Source organism: Tympanuchus pallidicinctus, unplaced genomic scaffold (genome assembly GCF_026119805.1).
Source record: "Tympanuchus pallidicinctus isolate F22 unplaced genomic scaffold, pur_lepc_1.0 scaffold8, whole genome shotgun sequence".
NCBI classification, from domain to species: Eukaryota; Metazoa; Chordata; class Aves; order Galliformes; family Phasianidae; genus Tympanuchus; species Tympanuchus pallidicinctus.
This window is the reverse complement of record NW_026294802.1, coordinates 1232501-1253355: the sequence shown is the minus strand read 5'-3', so window position 1 is coordinate 1253355 and position 20855 is coordinate 1232501. Positions and strand designations below refer to the sequence as shown.

Genomic DNA, 20855 nt, shown 5'->3' with positions numbered 1-20855 from the left:
TGTGATGGACACACTTGGTTCACTCACACCCATGTCCACAATGACAGTGGATCTCCAGGTTTAATCTTGCAGCAAAATCAGTCAGTTTGGTACAACAAAATTCTTTCTCAATCACTAGGAAGTGGGGAGATGTCCATTTTGCTGCTGGTCCCAGTGAGCACAAGGAGAATGGAAAACTGACAGCAAAACTGCAAATCCACAGACGAGTGATCTGACCAGATGTAGCTGTCTTGATGATTGCATTTAGGATTTAGGAAAAGAAAGCAGGGGTCTGATGTAATGACAATTAATGTTGTCTTCTCATGACAAGTTTTCTTACATTTGTGATTTAATAATTATTCTTCCCAAAATATTACTGATGATGAAGGACAATTGCCTACATCAGTGTCACATTTCTGTCATCTCTGGCATTCTGAAATTTCAGGGAAAGCAGAGAAAACAGTGCAGCCATTAATTCTTTTGCTTTTCTAACTTCTTCATACAAAAAGTGGAACTGTAACTACTTTCACTCCTTATGCACAGCAGAAGGAAGACAGGACTGCAGTTTTCATCAGGTGGAGGCAAAGTACTTTACAGCACATCGTCCACCATCAGCAGCAATGCCTTCAAGAAGCAATACTGCAATGAGGTTGAATTAGCAGAAATTACCATTGTAACCTTTTCCTGAGTAAACCAAGAAGCAGACAGCAAATACACTGGTAATATCTGATATATTTGTCCTATTGAGACACCTTTGGATGTCATCCCCCACACAATCTGGAACACAATGCACTGCTGAAATCATATGGGCTATAGAACTGCTCTTCATTGTTATTTCTTAACAGAAAAACACTGGGCCCAGGTCAAATTTAGTTTCACAAGAGGTCAAGTAGAGCTTAGAGATATAAAGATGTGGTGCTTAAAGCAAGTGCAAAAAAGCTTTTTCGAAGTCTGGAAGGTAACAAGGTGGGTTTTCAAATGCCTTGTAGGGATAGCAATGTCCAGACTTACATTGACAAAACCACTTCTCTCTACTTTAGAAAGATTTTCTGGGAAACAAAATGTGCTTGCAATTATTTTCTGCATTTTATTTCCTCCCCACCTGAATTTTCCCTTTTTGAAGGAATGGAAAAGAAATACTTTTTCTTACACCAGTTTTTTGATACTCTGCAATGCCATCTCTCACTGTACTGCTTAAATAATATTGATAGTAAGCCAAGCATGAAACACGTAGGAGGTAGTGGCAAGAACTTTTTCCAAAAAGCACACATTAAAAAAAGGAGAATCAGCTTTTGAGGAAGAAGCACGGAGAAATGGAGTTCAGATGGTTTAAATGGAAGCATCGGACAAAATATAGAGGCTGAATGTCTGCTAGAATAGCTGGTATATATGTCTTATACATATGCAAGTATACACAATAAAAATTACTTTTTTAAAAACAAATCATAAGGAAAATGTTTACCTGCCATTACAGTAAGACTACCTGGTTAATAATAAGATTCTTTAGAATATTTGGTTCTAGAATTATTTGCTCAGACTCAGTAAATTCCAGTTGAGACAGATAATCTGACAAATTACAGTAAATGTTGCAAATATATACTAGCATCAGAGTAAACCTCAGGGGTCTGTTAGTAGAGAAGATATATTTGTATAAGGAGAAAAAAGAAGCCAGTGAAAGCAATCAGCTGCTTACCATAGCAAGAAGCTGTACTTCTTGTGATCATCTTAACTATTCCTTGTCCAAATTAAGAACTTATTAAGAACAGTGTACCTACTGCACACATTTCAGATGTGGAATCTTGTGTTGTTTTTTTAAAAAATTGTAATTACCAGCTGAGAATCTATTCAAAAGGCACACAAGAAACAGGAGGAGGATGCTGTTATGGATATTACAGGAAAACAATCAAGTTTTGTTGTACCTGGAGTCTGGAAGGAACTGGGACTTGGAAGAGAGAACACCAGGAATGGTTCACAGGTTGGATATCAGGAAAAACTTCTCCGAAATAGAGGCTGGGCAAAGGCTGCCCAGTGAGTGGTGAAGTCACCATCCTGGGAGGTGTTCAAGCATAGATGTGGTACTCAGGGGCATGGTTTAGGAGGCAATATTTTTGGTAGGAGGACTAGATGATGTTAGAGGTCTTTTCCAACATCAGAGATTCCACGAGTCTGTGAAAATGCCTCAGAAAAGCACAGAGGACAATGGTTGGCTACATACTCTGGAAGTTGTCATTTCTGTTTTACTCAATGAATCTTAGCAGTGATTCACTCCACATTACAACTGAATTAGGTAAGAAGGTGTTGCAGGAAGCTCTCCTGACTGACTTAATGCTACAGTGAGGCTCATTAAAAACAGCACATTTACAGTAATGTTTTCAACATTTCCTGTAGATCTTAAGATTGTTTTAATAAGTCAAATTCTGAGCAGAAAGAGTATATTTTAATTTACTTTTCAGTGCTCCCAAAGCATTCATCGTCACGTTGCATTCTTTTTAATACTACACGGAACATAAAGATGCATGAATTTAACATCTTAATGAAAATGAACACACCCTAACAGTAGCCAGGAGCTGCTAATTACACAGGACAGGTTCGTTAGCACAATTTTGGAACACGAGGAGGAAATGAATTGAGAACCCAACATTCACAAACATCAACAGAAAATCCTGGGGCTTTTAAATACAGTTTTGTTCCACCTCCTACTACTTGCTATCTTCCCCATAAAAATCGCAAAGCCCAAGAGCTACCAACAGGTCATACAAGCTTCAAGGCAGACCCTTATATCACCTGCCAGAAGTTCAGTTTGGGAGCGATGACGGAGCAGGATTAACATACAGATCTACATCCTTTCAGTCAGAGAGGGACAGGGAGAGACTGTTACGGATGTCAGCACTTTGACATCCCAGAGACACACTGGCACAGTATGAGCTGTGGCCGACATTGCGGCCTGCAGCCGCGTGCCCAGCTAGGAGCCAGACTGCAGGTCTAGACTTCTGAACAAAGAGAATCGTGCTGTGGCTATGGATAATCGGTGTACAGTGTGCAGGGTACTAAAAAGGAAGGCACAGCAACTGGAGATAGATTTTTCAGGCAGCACCATTCCAGTTGCAAATATTTGGCTTTGCTGAGGCATGTTTCTAAATTAATAGGTCCCATAGCTTTCAATAGGATTATTCGAGGTACATCAAGTCAAGCATATAGTATACATTTGTAAGATTAGGGTTAATTTTATTTTAGTATAAAATGTTCTTAAATGTATCAGATTACAAATTAAATAAGGAAGCCAATAAAAGCTGGTGAAGATCACCTCCTTATTGAGGCCGCCCTCGCCCTTCTTGACACTTTGTGTAAGGTGGGCACATGAGTCTTAAAAAGCACTCTTCAAAAAGTTGCTTTTTCGTGAGGGTTTTTTTTTTGTGTTTTGTTTTTGTTTTTGTTTTTGTTTTGTAAACCCAAATCTTACATCCTTGAACTTTTGAGTTCTGTGCAAAATGTATTTAACATGAATTAGAAAGTGGAAAACTGCAATGTGTTTCTTCAGGAGAAGATGAATTTTTTGGTTTTCTGCACTCTAAAAATAAAAAAAACGTACTTCATCAATGCAAATTCTGGGAAAGAGTAGTAGCTATGGAAGCAACAGTCCTCACTACAGAAAAATAAGATTTGTGTAGTAGCAGTCATAGTGACAGGAAACCTAAATCAGTAATTTGCAATCATTGCAATTTTTTACCACCAGTCAACCTGCTTAAGCTACCACTGCTTAGAAATCCTTCCCAAAAACATATCTAAAAGACAAAGCTAAGTTCAATAATCATTTGAACAATTTTTAGAAATTACATTCATCTGTTGATTAGAACACATGAAATTTGAAGGAAGGTTATTTATTTAATCTGTATTTGAATCAAGTTTTCTTCAACTAATATCTGTTGTTGTTTAAGATAGCTGCAAAATAATAAGATTAATGTAATATTTATTTACTCTCATAGTTGAAAATTCTGCTCAGTGCAGAGCTACAATCTAATAAATATCCATTCACTAAGTGACAACACGAGGCTTTATCTATGCTGATATTTACAGATTGAAAGTATGCCTCTAAAAAAAAAATCAAGTTTGATGCACAAGCATCAATTTTCTACATTTTAGTCAATGCCGAAGTGATCACTTCTGTATATGAAGTCCAAAGAATCAAACTCAAACAAGCACTACTGAAAACAATGATACAAGAGTAAGATGGCATTTGCTACTTAGTATAATGTAGTATGTTGCTAATTACTCCTATATATCATCACTTGCAGTATATCCAAATGTATGACTTGAGTACACTTACTCCGATCTCTCCAAAAACATAGAAAAGATGTGGTAACATGTTTTATCTGCTCTGCTCTACTCTCCAGAAATAATTTTATCTTTGCATGTTGCGCAATTCTCACTTTCATCCACTATGTGCCAACACAAGACATTATCATTTTTGCAAAGAAAAGATGAAAAGCTTAAATTACACTTCTGCAGAATGCCACTTAACACAAGAACTGCAGGAGAATTTCCCATGGAACATCAATCCAGATCTGAAAATCTATTTCACAAAAGCAGAGATTTTCTGCTCACAAAGAGTTTCCTTGTGTTGTGTTACATTTTGTGATAAAATAGATAAACAGAGTTCACTCTCATCCTGAACGAAAATATTTTTTGGATAATAACTGGGGCTATTGTACTCTTAGAAAATGAGGTGCTAAATACTTTTCAGCTGCTAGTAGCTGCAGTTCTGATTCAAAGCTGGAACACAGACTGAATTATGAATACTCTGTGCCCGCACTCTAGCGTGACATTTCAGCACACCACTAACTTCACTGATTGCCATGGGGCTAGTGAGATTTTTAATTGTTAGCATGCACTTGAAGTCTGTCTTAAACAGTTTGAGGGAATACAAAACCATGCTTAGATTCCTATTCAGGTACTTGCATTACAATTGAGAAAGAATTCTACAACAATTTCTTCATAAATATATGCGTAAATACAATATCAAGCAGATATGCAGAGAAGACATGACCCTGGAGAGCATGTAAGGTATTTTAACCATGAATGGTTTCATTTTGATACACGGCTTGCTAACGATCAAATTTGGCAAAACTATTTATCCTGTGTTGTTTAAACAATTTATATTCCCACTTGTATATGGTCAAGTAGATTTAGACTAGATATTAGAAAGAAAGTGTTTACTGCGAGAGTGGTGACAAACTGGCACAGGTTGCCCAGAGAGGTTGTGGATGCCCTCTCCCTGGAAGCATTCAAGGCCAGGCTGGATGGGACTTTGAGCAACCTGGTCTAGAGGGAGGTGTCCTTGCCTATAGCAAGGGGTTGGAACTAGGTGATCCTAACAGTGCCTTCCAACCCAAGCCATTCTATGATGCTATGATTCTAAGTTCTGCTAATACTTTTGTGAATACTTTTGTGAGCCAGATCCAGTGTATGTTTAAGGCTTGTTCAGTTTAGTCTAAATATTAAAAAAGGGCAGAACTTTCTTAATGCAGCAGTTTCTACAAATCCAAACTTTAGTAATTTCTAATTAAACTACTGTTGGGTTTGGGTTTTTCTTTGCCTAATCACATACAACTATCCCATTGATTTGTCCTTTCTCAGGAAAGCTTGGCTCTATAGACTCATACACACACCAAAAATAGAGATGACTTAAATAGCTCTTTCTCTTTTAAAACGCATATCTACTGATACGTAATAGCTATCTGAAAACACACGGGACATATAGAGAGAGACTCAATTGCACAAAGGCTAAGATTTAGAATATGGAAGCAGCAGTTTTGGGAGGGTGTAAAAACACCACTATTAGAATTCTACAGGTGTAAAATACGCAAGTATTTCTGGCAATGTAGACTCCATGTTTCAGATAGCAAGTCTGAAAAATTTAATAAATTCAAGAACATTTAAGCTGGAAAAAAATTTAAGCTTGTGTCTCTTCTCTATTTTAAAAGCCATCCATCATCCTAAAATATCCAATGGGAAGTTAGCAACCAAAACACAACACATCTGGTAAGGTATATCCAAAATTTACATTCCTTAATACGTTAAATATAAAGAGCAATTTAATTTAGAAATTAAGTACTACATACTGAGCATTTTGGTTTCCAAACTCCTCATGAACATATTTAACTTTAGAGAAAAGAAAAAGCAATTCTGAAAGTCAGGAGGGCTGAAAGTGTGTAATAGCACTGAACATTTTCAATGCCGATTCTCAATTACCTATTATGAAGTTTTATAAGAAATTTCTATTTCCATCTGAGAAGTTTCTGCAATTTTCAATGTGCTCACAACTCTATTTTTTGAAAGCAGAACTATGTTTGTTACCTATTAGTCAGAAATTCACACTGCGGGGGAATATTATTTATGATATCCAAAACGTTTGAATGGTACAGCAAGTCTAATGTGTTGAAATTCAAAATAATTTTATATTTTATTATTTTTTAAAATCACATACATAGATTTTTTTTTTCCAGTTTTGGGTAAAATTATGACAAAATAAAAATAAGGAAAGCTTCAATTATTTTTTTTTTAATTTTTTTTTTTTTGTAAGGAACAGGCATGGAGCAGAATTTAGGACCTCTTAATAACATCTCTATGTTAGGCAATAACAGCTAAATATTGCTCTACGACACAGTACAGAGACACATTGTTTTGTGTATGCTTCTTGCCAAAAAATGCAGAAAGTTTGCAATTAAGCCCTGGATGTCAAATCACATGCCATAATATAGTTGATAATACTCGCTCCTGAAGGAAAGCATTTTAACTGGAGTATTATTTTAAACATATTCCATAGGAGCACTAGTCACAAAGTCTCTTCTAAGGAAAAAAATCAACAAGGAAAAAATGGAGCAAGTTCCATGTATTTTAAAAGCAATTTCTGAATTCTACAGGTCTGCTTAGTATTTTTTACAAGAACATTAACCCATCCTTTGACGCTGCAGACTAACCAAGCCTGCCCCAAAATTACAAGCTTTACTGAACCACTATAAATTGACAAAATATTTACAGTAAAATAATTTTCCATAATATACGCTGTACTGCAGCAAGATAATGAAGAGATATAGGACAGGCTTTAAGATGCAATGTACTTTCATCTGAAAAGTCTCCTGAAATTCTTTGAACGTTTCCAGGGGATTAATGAGGTATTTTGACAACACACAAGAAGTGTCTGGTTTTCAAGAAGCCATATAAGAGGGAACATTCACATCCTTGGAAATTAAACTGTGTATTTTAAGCCACTAAAAATAACACAATTATTAAAAATTTGGCAGCTCTGAAGAAAAATACCAGAAGATACTAGCAAACACATGGAACTACTGAAGAGCGTCAAACTTGAGTACACATATTTTACAGCCTTTCAACATGACTTAAACACCAATTTTAACAGCTTAATTGAATGTTTCTTATTAAAAGCTATCACAGATGAACTAAAATAAGGAGCTAAACTAGCTAGAGTGTAACTAAATCAAACCCATTATTCCTTGCAATTGCAGTGAATTAACTGCGTGTACGTGCATTAGTCCCCTTGTTGTATACCCTTATCCCTTCAAGAACTGGAACAGTGTTTTAAGTATTTCAAAAGAGCTGTCAATTAGAGGTAGAGTGTTATTGTGCTTTCTTTTTCTTTTTTTTTTCTTTTATTAAGACATGCTAAATGCTGCAATTAATGTAAATTTAGTGGAATACGAATCTCCCATACACAGCAAAAATTCAACAAGGAGACACTACACCTAAAAAATCCATATATACAGTAAAATATTTTAGGACCTGTTCCTCCAAAATAGTACCTTATACTTTAACACTTACTGCATCAAGGTATTTATGAATAAATAAAGGATCGTTTTATTAAAGAAAGTAGAGCTCTCTTAAACCTTGCTTTTGTAATTGCCTCAATATTCTTGAAAACTCAAAGAGTGTTTAAATCCTTAAAATTTTATCATTATTTTATTAAACTGGGCAAGAAGCATACTGAGGTGTCAGTTTAAAAACATCTGACATCCTTTTATCCATGAAAATATCCATGTAGAGTATTTGTACAAGCATTTATGAGAGCCAGTACTTCATATGTTTGCAATATTTAACGCGTGCTTTCTGTGACATAAGAGAAACAGGAACTGCTAAACAATACTAGATGATAGGACATTTTAAGTCTTCCTTGAATTTCTAAGTACTACTACGTAATATATACATATTTAAATACTAATTGCTTTTAGAGTGAGAGCAGTTTTGCAGGAAAAGGCTGCTTCCTAAACTCTATTCTTTTCAGTCTGTACCCTTTCACAGACTAAATATTTTACAGAGGCAGCATCTTTATGATGCTTGTGGTTGAGCACTTTACTCTCTGTAGTCACTTGTCATTATTTACAGGATCCTGTCCAATATATAATCTAAAATCTAGGTTTGTCTCAAGTGCTCAGATCAGCAAATAGGAGAGAAAACAAGAAAAAACATGATTTGTCCCTTTCCTCAGGGATAGCAGTCAACCCCTCTTCAGAGCTATTCTGTGGTTCTTCTAAAGCCTGTAGTACATTTACAAGCCAAACAGTTACCAAGCTTGGGCAGTGCGGGGGGCACACCGCTGTGCCATCCTCGGAAAGACTCTAAATGTGTTTAAGGGTAAAAATTCTCCCCAACACACCGTTTTGTTAATCCTTTTCTTATGATCTGTTTGCCTGGCTAGGGAAATTATGCATAAAGAAATAAAAGTTCTAATTCAATTTCCATGTTAAGTGATGGATTTGAAAAAAAAAAAAAAAAAAAAAAAAAAAAAAAGAGAAAAAAAATCAGAAACCATATTCTTTGTGTTTACTAAGAGATATGCACTCCAACATTTAGTGTCATGGAGCTGGAGTTAAAACCAGAAACGGTGAAGATAATTTAGCTGCATGAATGCCTGCTCTTCAGTAAAATGCTGCCAAAATTAAATAGGAATGAAACAGCACTTTGTAGTCATTGGTCGCTCAGCAGGGTTTGCGTAGTTAAAAACCTAAGTGAAAAGGGTGATTGACCTACATTGCTACTAGCTTAGCACAGCTGTACTTTCATATTTTCGCTGCATCCGAGGAAGCTCATTATTTAATACAACTGAGTTACGTGTAATTGTCGGTCTTTCATTTCACACTTTTAGGGGCCAGATATTAATCTCAGATGCGCGGCTTGCATTACTGTGCATCTGGAAGTATCTGTGACTGCCCATTTGCACGCAAAGCTAAAAAGATGGGACTGCACACGGTTGCACCTGAAATTAGGAGGCTGCCCAGGGGCAGGAGGACCTCACAAATATGCAGAAATCAAATGAGCAGATGGAATAGAAAGCAAATCCCCTGGCACCCCAAAGGCAAATGCTATGCTGTTTTTTTCCCATTGTTTTGAGCAGAACTAGCCCAGAATGCATAACCAAAGCACATTTCACACAAACCATACCTGCGGTTTAAATAAGTAATAACCTTCCAGTTAACAACCAGTTTGATATGTTAACAGCCCAGGGGCTGTTAACATAACGACTGGTCATTAATGGCAGTAATGACAGATTTCAAAGGGAATATTTTGCTTGTAAATGGACATGCTGCCAGTCAGAACAGAGGACTGAGCAGGATAGGTTGATACATTAAGATGTCACTGCACAGCTCTGGAGGAAAGGGGGGGGGGGGGGGGGAAGCCAACTTCTCGCATATTTCACTTACTGTAAATGGACTTGAAATACTGGCATAAACTTAAGTTCCTTAAATTAAGTCTTCACTTTCTAACCCAGGAGTGTATAAGCAGGAGACAGAAGCCTGCAGGGGAATTATACTCTGCATATCATTTTCACCACGTATGTTATTCCTAACATTGAGCCCATTCTTTACTCAAGTCAGTTCTCATCTTCGTTAACAAAACAGAGCTCATTCCTGCTGTGACCACTCCAATACCCTGGGTGCCACATGCCACCTCTGAAATCACTGGAGTGACTTAGTTGAATCAGATTGCAGGGGAAAGCCTCTCACACCCAGAACATCTTCCAAGCTCATTACCTCCATCTCCATGACCCCCTCTATCCTAGAGAGTAAGGTCTTAATATAGTAAAATTAACTTATTTTAACAAAAGGGAGAGCTAAAACAAAGCAAGATTTGAAGTCTTGGCGATAGAGAGTACTTATAAAAGACTCAGAGTAGGTATCTCATGGCTCAAATGCCAAACAAAAGCATGCATTACAGTTGAGAGAATCTTTAATATTTTTTGGCAGGCATTTCTAAGTGAGAGATATTAGAAGCATTTTTGCAAATAGCCAAAGACACAATCACATAGTTTCTGAATTAACCATGGATGTCAAAGCACACAAATTGGCTACATTATTGCCTATAGTATCTGTAGAATGGTTGTCTTACTGAAATACATAATGAACACAGAGAGAGAAGTTAATAAGCAATTTTACTCTTTATAATATCATACAAGCCACATATCCTCTAGAGGGCACCACATAAATTAATAGGAAGATGGAACAGTTTTGTATGTAGCAAACACTTCCTCTATAGTTAAAAAGAAGAACAAGAACAACAAAAAAGAGGCTAGCTTGAAAATGCAATCGAACCCTAATCTGATCATTATTGCTAAGTAATTTTTTCTTTAAATTGATATCAAGTGAGTTGCTAAATATGAAAGCTTATTTGACTACAAAGCTAGAGAACATTTAACTGGTTTCTACATTAACATTAAAAAGATCACTTTTATAGGTTCACTGCATAACCAAGTATACAAGACGCAATGAGGCAAACTATCTGCAATTACCTTAAGTGCATCAGTATGAAATTTAGAGTAAATACCAAGTTTAAATCCATGCATTCACAAGAATCACTAAGGAAAGACTTATGACTTTCATTAAGACTTCACAAAGACTTCTGGATAAATCCAGAAACAAAATCCAAAACATCTTTAGACTGACTACAGGATCTGCCATGTATGCTGGTTTCACTGGGGCAAACGTGAATATTGCAGATGAATAAATAACAAAAAAAACAGTTTCGAAAGCATTTGTGACAGATAAACCACGGTGTAAAAATCACAGTCACCTTTCTCTGAGTCACATAGTATGAATTTTAACATTCTGATTGCTAAATATTTATTCCTGATAGACCTTTAAATACCAGAGAGCAATGAGATGCATGCACACGTGTGTAATGTGGAAATGTTTTGTTCATATCCCTACTACTCAATCACTTTTGGTTTTGATTTTAAAACACTCGATCTGTTGCGTGAGTCTTTGGGAGACTAAGTTCAAAGCCACCAGTAAATCTGGGGATCAAATTGCCACAGTAGAGTTTTCTTACTCCTGCAGGCACTTGTAGAAAGATTCTTAGAACAGGTTTTAAATATTAGGCTCAGCACCTATTTGCCCCCAGAAGCTGTTCATACCACTCTCTCTATAACACAATTTAAGATTACAAGCAACCTAGGTTTCTATACAATGATCCCCTTCTATTTCTTGCATGAAACAGTTTCCTCTTCATTTTTAAAAGTAAGATTTTCTTAGCTACTTTTTTGGCAGCTTTAACACAATGCCTTTAAGATGCAGACTCTGTCTTGTGCTCAGCTCATGGAGCTTTAATGGGTAGCAGAGCACTTTTACCACTAAGAGATCCAAGTGGCCCTGTCTGAAGAACACTAAGCTGCTTTGCAGCTCCAGCTCAGCAAACGCCTAAGACACTTGCAAACAATTTTGCTCTACTCTAGAAAAAACAGGTTGTAATGCAGAGAGCCAGAGTACCAAGACCTGTTAACACATTAATCCTGATTTCTGTACCAACCCACTCATGCCATACAACCTGGAAACTTCGTATTTGCTACCTGTGCCTACACTGAACTTTTAAGTTAACACACGTAAAGAGAATTTTAATTTTCCCCCAATGTATTACAGACTTGAATGTCCGTTTAAAAGGAAAAGACTTTGCTACAGGAGCAGGGGAAATATTCCCAGAAGTTCACACCTGCCTCGGGCAGCCAGTCTCACTAGACCCCCTCTGCAGGGAATGGCAGAAGGTGCTCCTCTATGAAATAGGTGCTCTGAATCACCCCAGAGGAGCCTCTCTCTATTTACAATTGACAGCCCAGAGAGACCAAACTTCTCGATTAACCTCAGCTTCTGCAAGTAGCTCTATTTGTACATGCACGCTCTAGTTTGGTACTGTGCCGATTTATACCCCAATTGTTTTTGAGAAGATTGACAAGCAAACAAGAAAGCAGAGAATCAGGTGATGGTTTGCCATATTCAAGAAGTATCACCCAGAGGATGGTCTGCCAAGTTTGAAAAGCAGTGCTGGGTCACCCAGGTCCCACACGGGTCAGTGGGCTGGTTGGAGCCCATTGGCTATGGGGTTATTTAGCACAGGGAAGGTGAGTGGATTGTCTCAGTGCAGCTTCTAGCAGATAAATGACAACGTTCCTTAAAGCTCCGACCACTACCACAATCCCTCTGGTGAACTCAAAGGGCAGAAGCGGATACGCACAGCCAAATGGAGCAAGCGCTCACAGCATTGCAACCCACACTTGAGCAGCTGCAGGCCACTCAGGTGGCCCTGCTCTTTCAGGCTGAACATTGCATTGCTTTTAGGAGGATCAGCTCTCCACGAGCACTTTGCTGAGCCAGGGGTTACTCTGTTCTCACCTCCCTCCCAGCGCAGCACCTCACCATAAGCATCACAAAACTCAAGAGCATGCGATACTACCTTTGAATTTAGTTTCACCTCTCTGCTGCAGCTGGTTGCCTCATGCTCCACAAATGCTTTGTCCTGCAGCTTCCAAGCACTGCATACGCACCACTACCTACACAGGAAGGACTGAGCAGGCTCACTGCGTTTCTCAAGGAACACGACACAGGTGCGACCTACCTCAGGTAGTCTCTGCGACAAAGGATAAGGTTGGCTTTGGTGTACAGAGTGGAGCCCACCTCCCCCAGGCGGCAGTCACAGCAGGCACATTTCAAGCAGTCTTCATGCCAATATTTGTCCAGGGCCTTTAGAAGATACCGGTCTTTAATCTTACGGTTGCAGCCAGCACAACCTTTCGGCTTGGTGTCTGGCTGGACTGAGAGCATTTGTATACCTGAAACACAGCAAGAAGAGAGAAGGGTGAAAACAGACACTCTCCAGAATGAGCCTCACAGCCTTCTCTTCCTCCACCTCTCCCCTCCCACACACACCCAGTTCATTATAAAGGCAACTGCAGAGACAGGATGACATAATCTGGCGAGTCCACAGCAAGCTGAAAACAATATTAAATAAACTTGAGAGCAGAAACTTCCACTGATCTGAGTTCCACCTCATTTACCCGGTCTCTTTGCTGAAAAGGAATATGATTGAAAAATTAAAGTGAAAAATTAAAACAGTCCTGTTAAAGAGTTACTTTGGCCCAACATTCTCAATGTTTAGCATTCAAAAATGTAATCAAACAGCCTATGTGCAATAGCAAATATACCTGAAGTTGTGTGTCTGGACTAATTTGCACTAACTATAAAACATATGAACACTCTAGATTCTAGAGATGGAAAGACTGAAGCTATCAAAGGTAAGGGAGCAGAGTTACAGGGAGGTTTGGCCCATATATTTTTGCAGTAGGAGTTTTGCTTTTTAAGATTTCTGTTCTTAGGCACATGAATGAAGCAATCAGATTTATAGAGACTTCAGTACCAGCATCTCTCATTGCATCCTTCAGTCTAAGGACCTGCTGAAAAATCTGACCTTAAATAAGCTGCACAAGGTCAGACAGTTACTAGTTTTTCACAAAAAATAATAATAATGATACAAAATCTCTGCCCCATTCTCCAATCCCAATTTTAGCCAAACAGATAGTTTGGGAAAAGGAGTCTAGTGGTATCCATTAATTATGTATACCTTTGAATGCAATAGCAGAGAGAAGAAATAACAGTTCAAACCCTTGAACCCCTGTTTAAGGGACAGAATGGGCAAAAGTGGAATACAGTTGAGCAATGGCATGTGGAGCACCACAGCTGCCTTCCAGAGATCCATACAAAAAAATCGATGGCCCTCAGTTTTGCTGTAAATGGGGAGAGGAGGTCACTGCCCCAAAGTGCTTACAGACTGGTCTCTCTTGGCTGGTCTCATGAACTGCCAGCCGATTACACTCACACTGATCCTCTGAAAGTCATTTCTTAGAAGAAGCAAAATCATAGCCTTGTAGATGCTTTGCTGTACATCAAACAAGCATCAGAGAGGAAAGAAAACAGACACACAGTTCGATTACTAGGTTATCTCACTGTTTTAAGCCAATCGGAGATGCAACTAAAAATAAAAAAAAAATTGCTACTCATTAGAGTGCATCTGAGCATCACAACGAGAATTTTGTAAGACAAGAATAAATGCTTTTGCTGAAAGAATCCTTCTCCCAAGTTCAGGGCACGGCACCCCATTCTTAACTCAGAGACTGGGAAAGGTCAAATAGTCTTGTAACAAAGAACAGCAAATTCAAGAGCTCCTCATCAAGAACACTACACTACTGCTCTTAGGAACGCTTTGCAGCCCCAGCTTCTATCAGCGCATCTCCGTCGGTGCCGCAGCACACTTCCTCAGAAAGGCATTCTCAGTTAGAGAGAACACGAACCGGCTGATGTTTTATTTTACCTATTTTTAAAGGTCTCGTAAGGAAAACATGAAAATGAGTGTAATCTTTGAAGTGATGGTACAGCGTGCCTTTATGAATATCAGCACTGTGAAGACAAGAGGCTAAATGCTGTGCCAGCTGAGGCATCCCAGGGATCCATACGTGTACGTGAAACGCAATGAATGTACGTGGACCGCAGCAAGTGTAGAGCCAGCTATGTGACTTTGCAGGGTTTATCAAGTTGAACTCATGACTTTCACCTGTGAAGTTAGTCCACAAATTAGAAATAGTAATTCTTACTATTACTATAGTAATTCATACATATAACATCCCCGCTCCCAGCTTTGCAAAACACTCTACCATGCATTTTGAATGAATGTATTTGTCTGATAAATTAGCTGTTCAATTATAGAGCCAGTTCTCCTAGCAAGCACCTCGAAGTACCGTGGCAATACTGCTGCCGAATGTTTGTACCTCCTAGCAAGATAATCCAAGGTCTTTATTTTACTATCCGTAAGTATCAAAATGGCATTGCCGCCTTCCCATTACCCTCCAATCAATGCTCCTACACCGCTCAGCAACTCGTGAGGTCTGTTTCTCATTCCCAAATGGGAGGATGAGAGCCTGCGACCTGCACAGGCTCTGTGGCTGGGCAGGGCTGGGAAAGAACACACAGCGCTCATCCTGAGTGAGCACCGCAGCATATCCAGCTGCCAGAGAGCTCCCCTACGCCCAGGGTGCAGGAGTGAAGCAGCAATGTAACACAACTACAAGGAAACGACTAAGAACAGTGAAAACAGCAGAGACTTTTGTAAAGCGCCTGTAGCAGACTAATGGTACAGAGCAGTCTTATAGGATCGCCAATATATCTGCTTGGTGAAAAGGCTTAATCTGTGAAGTTGCATATATATAAATACCCCTTTAGAGCACACTTACTCCTGACCCCCTCTACCACCACACAGAGGACAGGCACGCGAAACAAACCGCAGTTGGCAACTTTGTGGAACTCAGTGAAAAAGTTCAGAAGAGAGGAGGACTGCTCTGGGACTTTAATCTTTAGCTTGAGGGAAGCCAGGATAAACTAGCAGCTAATGCAGTTAAGGGCTTTAAAGAAAAAAATCGTGATGTAAAAATTTTGTCAGCTGATAAGGAACGCCACGTCCCTGATCCCAGCTGATGGGCTGCCCTGCGCTCCACAAGGGGAACAAGATGAAACAACAACAGGGCTTGAATAAGCCAGCATCTGAGCATGCTGCAGCAATCAAGCATGGTAATTCTTAAGGAAAATGCTGCAAACACCAGATTATTGTGTTATAAATACAAGCCCAGCATGCGCTGTGTGGCACACAGTCTGGCACTGTTTTGAGGCTCTTGCTACATTCGGAAAGCAGACAGAGCGCTGTCACGCTGGTTAGCCCAAACCCTCCTTACAGAGACAAGTGGAAAGGGGCAGACACCCCTCAGAGGTCATGCTAACAGCCCCACACTTCTGAGCTTGAGGCAAGGAGAAGGTGGCCCTGACATCCTGCTGGCAGCATCTCCAGATTAAGGATTTGGGATTTGGTCTGCAGCAGCTAGAGGAGGGAAGGCATGCTTTTCCTTTTAGACAGTTTTGATCTTTTTCACACTTTACTTACAACGAAGCTACTTCTATTTTAATGAAAATTAAAATTAAACTACAGCTTCATTATTAAAAAAAAAAAAGTTTATTTTTGGAGTCAAAACAAAACACAAGCAGTGCCCCAAGAAGTGCTTTAAGCAGCTCGGAATTCTCTGCACATGCCCTTTTATTCACAGACTTGGATTAAAACACTTAATTTTGAGAACAGAATACTTGATTATTTCTCCTGTGAGGCGTAATCCAGACTGATGCAGATCACCTCCCGGACCACCTCCAGTACAGTGCCACTTCCCAATAACGTGTGTGCTTATAGCTGCCCTGAGCACCAGTCGGCGTACCTGCAGCTCCCACAGGCTGCAGCCCCACAACCTGGCCATCCCCAGGTACAGACAGGAGCTCTGAGGCTGACAGCACCCAGGGCAGCCTGAGGTGATACCAGGAGCACACCATGCTGCCCGGCCACCCTGCTGCCCCCTCTCTAGGAAGGCAGAGCTCCCAAAACACGGACGGCTCCAAAGTGCTACGCCCAGGCTGCAAAAACTGAACCCGGTTTTCCCTTTAGTTTGGTGGATTCCTGTCCACACATCCCGGAGCAGATCTGCAATCAGTACAGAGACATTTCAGTGCCCGTCACTGTCAGGCAATCCCCTTCTATTTCAGCCCAATTCACTTTCCCGGTCCTGCTCAGCATCCCTCTCTCTCTTTCCCCCTTACCAAACCTCAGGACGCTGCACTCAAACTGCCAGGAATAAGACTTCTAATGGCAATCCAAATTCTTGATGAGAGAACTTCCTAACCCATTCTGTAAGCTCCTCGATCTCCCCCCGTCTCTCCAGATAAGTTGGATGCAAGTGACTCCTGTCCCTGGCAGTGGTTGTTAATGCGCAGTGAAACACTGACAAGGGATCTGTAGCTATGAATTCCAGAATAAAGAGGAAAGATTGCTGGAAAAGGCTAAGTCAGGCTCCTGACAGAAGGCACAGACATGAACTTCTGTCACTCTGATCACCTTTCCTGGAATCAGAGTGTGGAGTTCTGACAGAACAAGCTCTGTTAGCAGCCTCTGTGTGCAGGCACCAAGAAGCTGCAAGGACGGCTGAGGTTCATGGCACAGGGGATGCTCCGGGGCAGTACTGGATGCTATCTCACACCACAGCACTCACAAACTTTTAGAGCCCACTCACTCCTCCTTCACTGCAGCACACATGGTTTAAACAAGGACAAGGGGTTGCACAGCAAGAGAGGGAAAACTTGCTCTACTTATAAAAAAAAAAGAAAAGAAAAGAAAAAAGAAAAAAGAAATCAGTTTTGAGCAAATTACATATCAGTGCAGTGGTCTTTAGAACACAGCAGATTGATGGACAGTGTGCAGTCAGCAAGAGAGCTGGAGATCCAGCGGAAGATAAAAAAGAAATAAAAAGTAAGAGAGTGCTTTTCAGAGGCTCTCCCACTTTGTAGCTCCATCCTATAGGCACTCAGTGCTCCAATTATTCAGGACAATACGCACAGACTTAAAAAAAAAAAAAAAAAAAAAAAAAAAAGTTAAGGTTTCAGAAGGGAAGAAACATTTCAGAGCTCGCATGCAGCGCATCAAGAGTGGTAACTAGTTTTAGATTGGCATGCAAATTGTTCTGTGGAAAATTCTTATCGCCTCCGAGACCCCGCTATTCTGAGTTATTTGACAGTTTAAGGGAAATCATAATTAAAAAAAGAGACATAAATAATAGCCTGTGCAGTGTGGTGCACAGAAATAAGTAGAACCATTTCATTTAAACTCTGGTGAGCTTTTAATTGCCTGGATTGCATTGTGAACCAGCCTAACGGTTGATTGCCTCCATTATGCTCTCTTGTTCTGTGCCATTCATCCGCACAGTCTCAGCTTCTGTAGTTAACACAACAAAGTAACCGCAACTCCATAACACTCCAGATTTAAAAAATATATATAATAATAATAAAAGTAAGGGGTTTTTTTAGTACTCTGAATACAGACACTTCTGCATACTTTTCAGTCAATTTTTCATGGTATATAACTAAACTTCACCTCTCGCCTCTTCTTCTAAAGAGGAATATGATTTTTGTAATATATATTTATTTATTTTTAATGAAGGAGGTGGCTTGAGATTGGGGGGAAAAAAAGAGGAGGCTAGGTGAAAACTAAAAATGGTTATGCAGTCCCACAGCTGGGAGCAGTGATACAGATTAAAAGAATTTAGCCAACACGGCTAGTCGATTGCCAAGAGACACCAAACAAAAGATTTCTCCTCTTCTTTCCCCTTCTCTTTTTGAAAGCGAGATTGGGCCTAAAAGCTTGTTTCTCTCTGTTCACTGGCCCAGAGCATCCCTGCAGGCTGTAGCCCCCTAAGGGACATCACAGCAAATAGATGTACCCAGATCTCAGGGACGGAGCTGCTTAGCTATGTTCCTACCCCTGTCGTGTCCCCCCCCACACCCCCCCAGCTCTCCCCACTCCCTCCCTCCTTTTTTAGAGCAGTGGTGCTGGGAACCAATTTGATTCCCTTTTTCTCCAATGCAGCTGCAAGGCTCAGAGATACTGACATTTTTCCACTCTTATCAGTTTAATTACAGTTACCATGGCAGCAAAGTGCTAGTGCTTGGCAAAGGCCAACAAGAGATTTGCAAGACTGAGTTCAATTTTGATGCAGCTCACATGCAAAATAAAAAAATAAATAAGAAACATACACTCTACAACAAAGACTCCCTTTCGGAGCCGGACGCTCGAGCCTTTTGTGCTAATTCCTTTTCCCAAGCATCAGCAGGGATGGGGCGGTGGGGGCAGAGGGAGGCGTGGGGATGCGCGCAGCGAGGTTGGCTGCACCTGGCCGGCTTCACCGCTGTCACCGGCGGTCCTGCGCGGCTCTCTAGCCGGGGGCACGGGGGTCTCCTCGCTGCACACGCGAACGCTGGCGGGAGAGAAGAGCAGAGGGAACCGCGCTCGCCCCTCTCCCCGCCCCGGCCCTACCTTCCTGCGAACTGAGCCAGCGCACCAGCAGCCTTACCAAAACTTTTCTCCTTTTTCTGCATGAGTCGCTGTACGGGCGCCCGCGGAGCTCCTCCTGACGGAAGCACCGAGGCCCGGCCCGAGCAACGAGCGCTCGCTCCCCCGGCGCGGGGCGGGGGGAGGGCGGCAGGGCACGGCCGCAAGCTGTCCCCGGGCACCCCTCGGCGCCGGGTCCCGGCGCTGCGCCGGTGGGCGGCTTTGTCGGAACCGACGGAGCTGTCACGTTGTCACACGCCGCGCCGGGAGCGAAGAGGGAAAAGAGGAAGCCAAAAAGCCCCCCCACCCCGAAAGGCTCCCACGCGGAGCGCTGACTCCTGCCGAGTAACCCGTGGCCGGTGGGGGCTGCCCGGCGCTCCCCCGCCGCCTCCGGGCCGCCGCCGCCGCGCTGCCCAAAGGGTTAACCCTGCGCCGAGCCGGCTGCAAATGAAACTGCTGTACGGGGAGGCTGGCGGATTAGAGCCGGGGAGTGGGAAATTAAGCTACTCCCTTGGTAATTGAGAGCACGTTTCGAGCGGCTCTGGAAGAAGCAAGAATAATAATAACAATAATAACGGAGGCGGAGGGGGGGTGGGGGGGGAGGTAGGGGGGACTGCTGCAATTCATTGTTAACTTTGACTGCTATTTCTCGAGACATCCAGTTAGATGGGTTTCGCTCAGCATCCTCCGCTTGCATGTATTTCATGTCTCATCATAAAAATAATGAAGCCTCACATGATTTAAACAAAACAGTCTCAGCAGAGCTGCAGCTCGAGCGAAAGTTGCAGTGCAGGGATGTGTGTATGGATTGCAGCCCCGGCTTATGACTCAGAGAGAGAGAGAGAGAGGGAGAGGGAGAGAGAGAGAGTGATGCAGACACACATACACAAATGACCCAAAGCTTATGTACACAGTTGCCTCACTTACCTTCTCAATTAAGCGATAGAGGGGAGGCAGTTCAATAAGCACAGTGGCTGCTTTGTAGCTCTTCTCCTTGGGAAAGGTCAAAAAGAAGCATTGTTTGGGGAAAAAAAATAAAGGGGGGGTGGGAGAGATGGGGGGGGAGATCGCTATTCTTTAAGTTTAAAATAATGAGGTCCTCAAGGATCCGCCAAGTAATTGTGTTGACCGCATCCGAGCTACAGGTGTCCTCCTTTTAGTATCTTGCAGTCCAAGGCTGTCTGTCTCCGTCCTGGCTGAAGACAACTTACCTAAAGCAGCGTGTGAGGAGCCGAGTTGAATGAAGTCAGGGCTTTATCAGCTGCAAAATGCAATCCCTTACCAGCCAGACATAATACAGCAAAAGAAAAGGTCACTCAGTTATTACTGAGCCAGCAGAGCCCAGGCAGCTCTTGTGGAAGACCACAGAGAAGCAGCTCCCTTCCGATTTAAGGCTATTTACCTCTCTCCCCCTCCACCCACCCACCCTTCCTCTCTCCCCCCTCCCCGCTCCCCCTTTCTCTCCCTCTCTCTTTCTCTCTCGTTCTGCAGCTCGCTCAAGTACAGCCGCCCTCAGAAAGTGCAAAGCAGCCAGGAGACAGATTGGGCTTTGTTGGTAATTTCCCATGGTGAAAATTTACAAGCCTGCAAGTGCAGTCAGCAAAACCACATGCATATGCTAGACACAAACACCAGGG

At 41.3% G+C, this 20855-nt stretch overlaps 1 protein-coding gene across 6 annotated transcripts in view; it reads right to left on the bottom strand.

Moving 5' to 3' along the window:
- Positions 1–20855, bottom strand: part of LMO3 (LIM domain only 3) — a 62669-nt gene that overhangs the window by 40525 nt on the left and 1289 nt on the right. Inside the window, exons 1-3 of one of the 6 annotated variants that reach the window (XM_052669289.1) lie at positions 20430–20625; positions 20146–20211; positions 12874–13087 (exon numbers count right to left, since the gene is read on the bottom strand). In XM_052669289.1, coding sequence (XP_052525249.1) covers positions 12874–13079 — 206 coding nt within the window. In that variant the 5' untranslated portion in view covers positions 13080–13087; positions 20146–20211; positions 20430–20625. Of the gene's footprint in view, positions 1–12873; positions 13088–18923; positions 19009–19240; positions 19370–20145; positions 20626–20855 lie in introns of those variants that run through there. The other 5 variants (XM_052669288.1, XM_052669291.1, XM_052669287.1 and 2 more) reach the window with 5 other exon arrangements.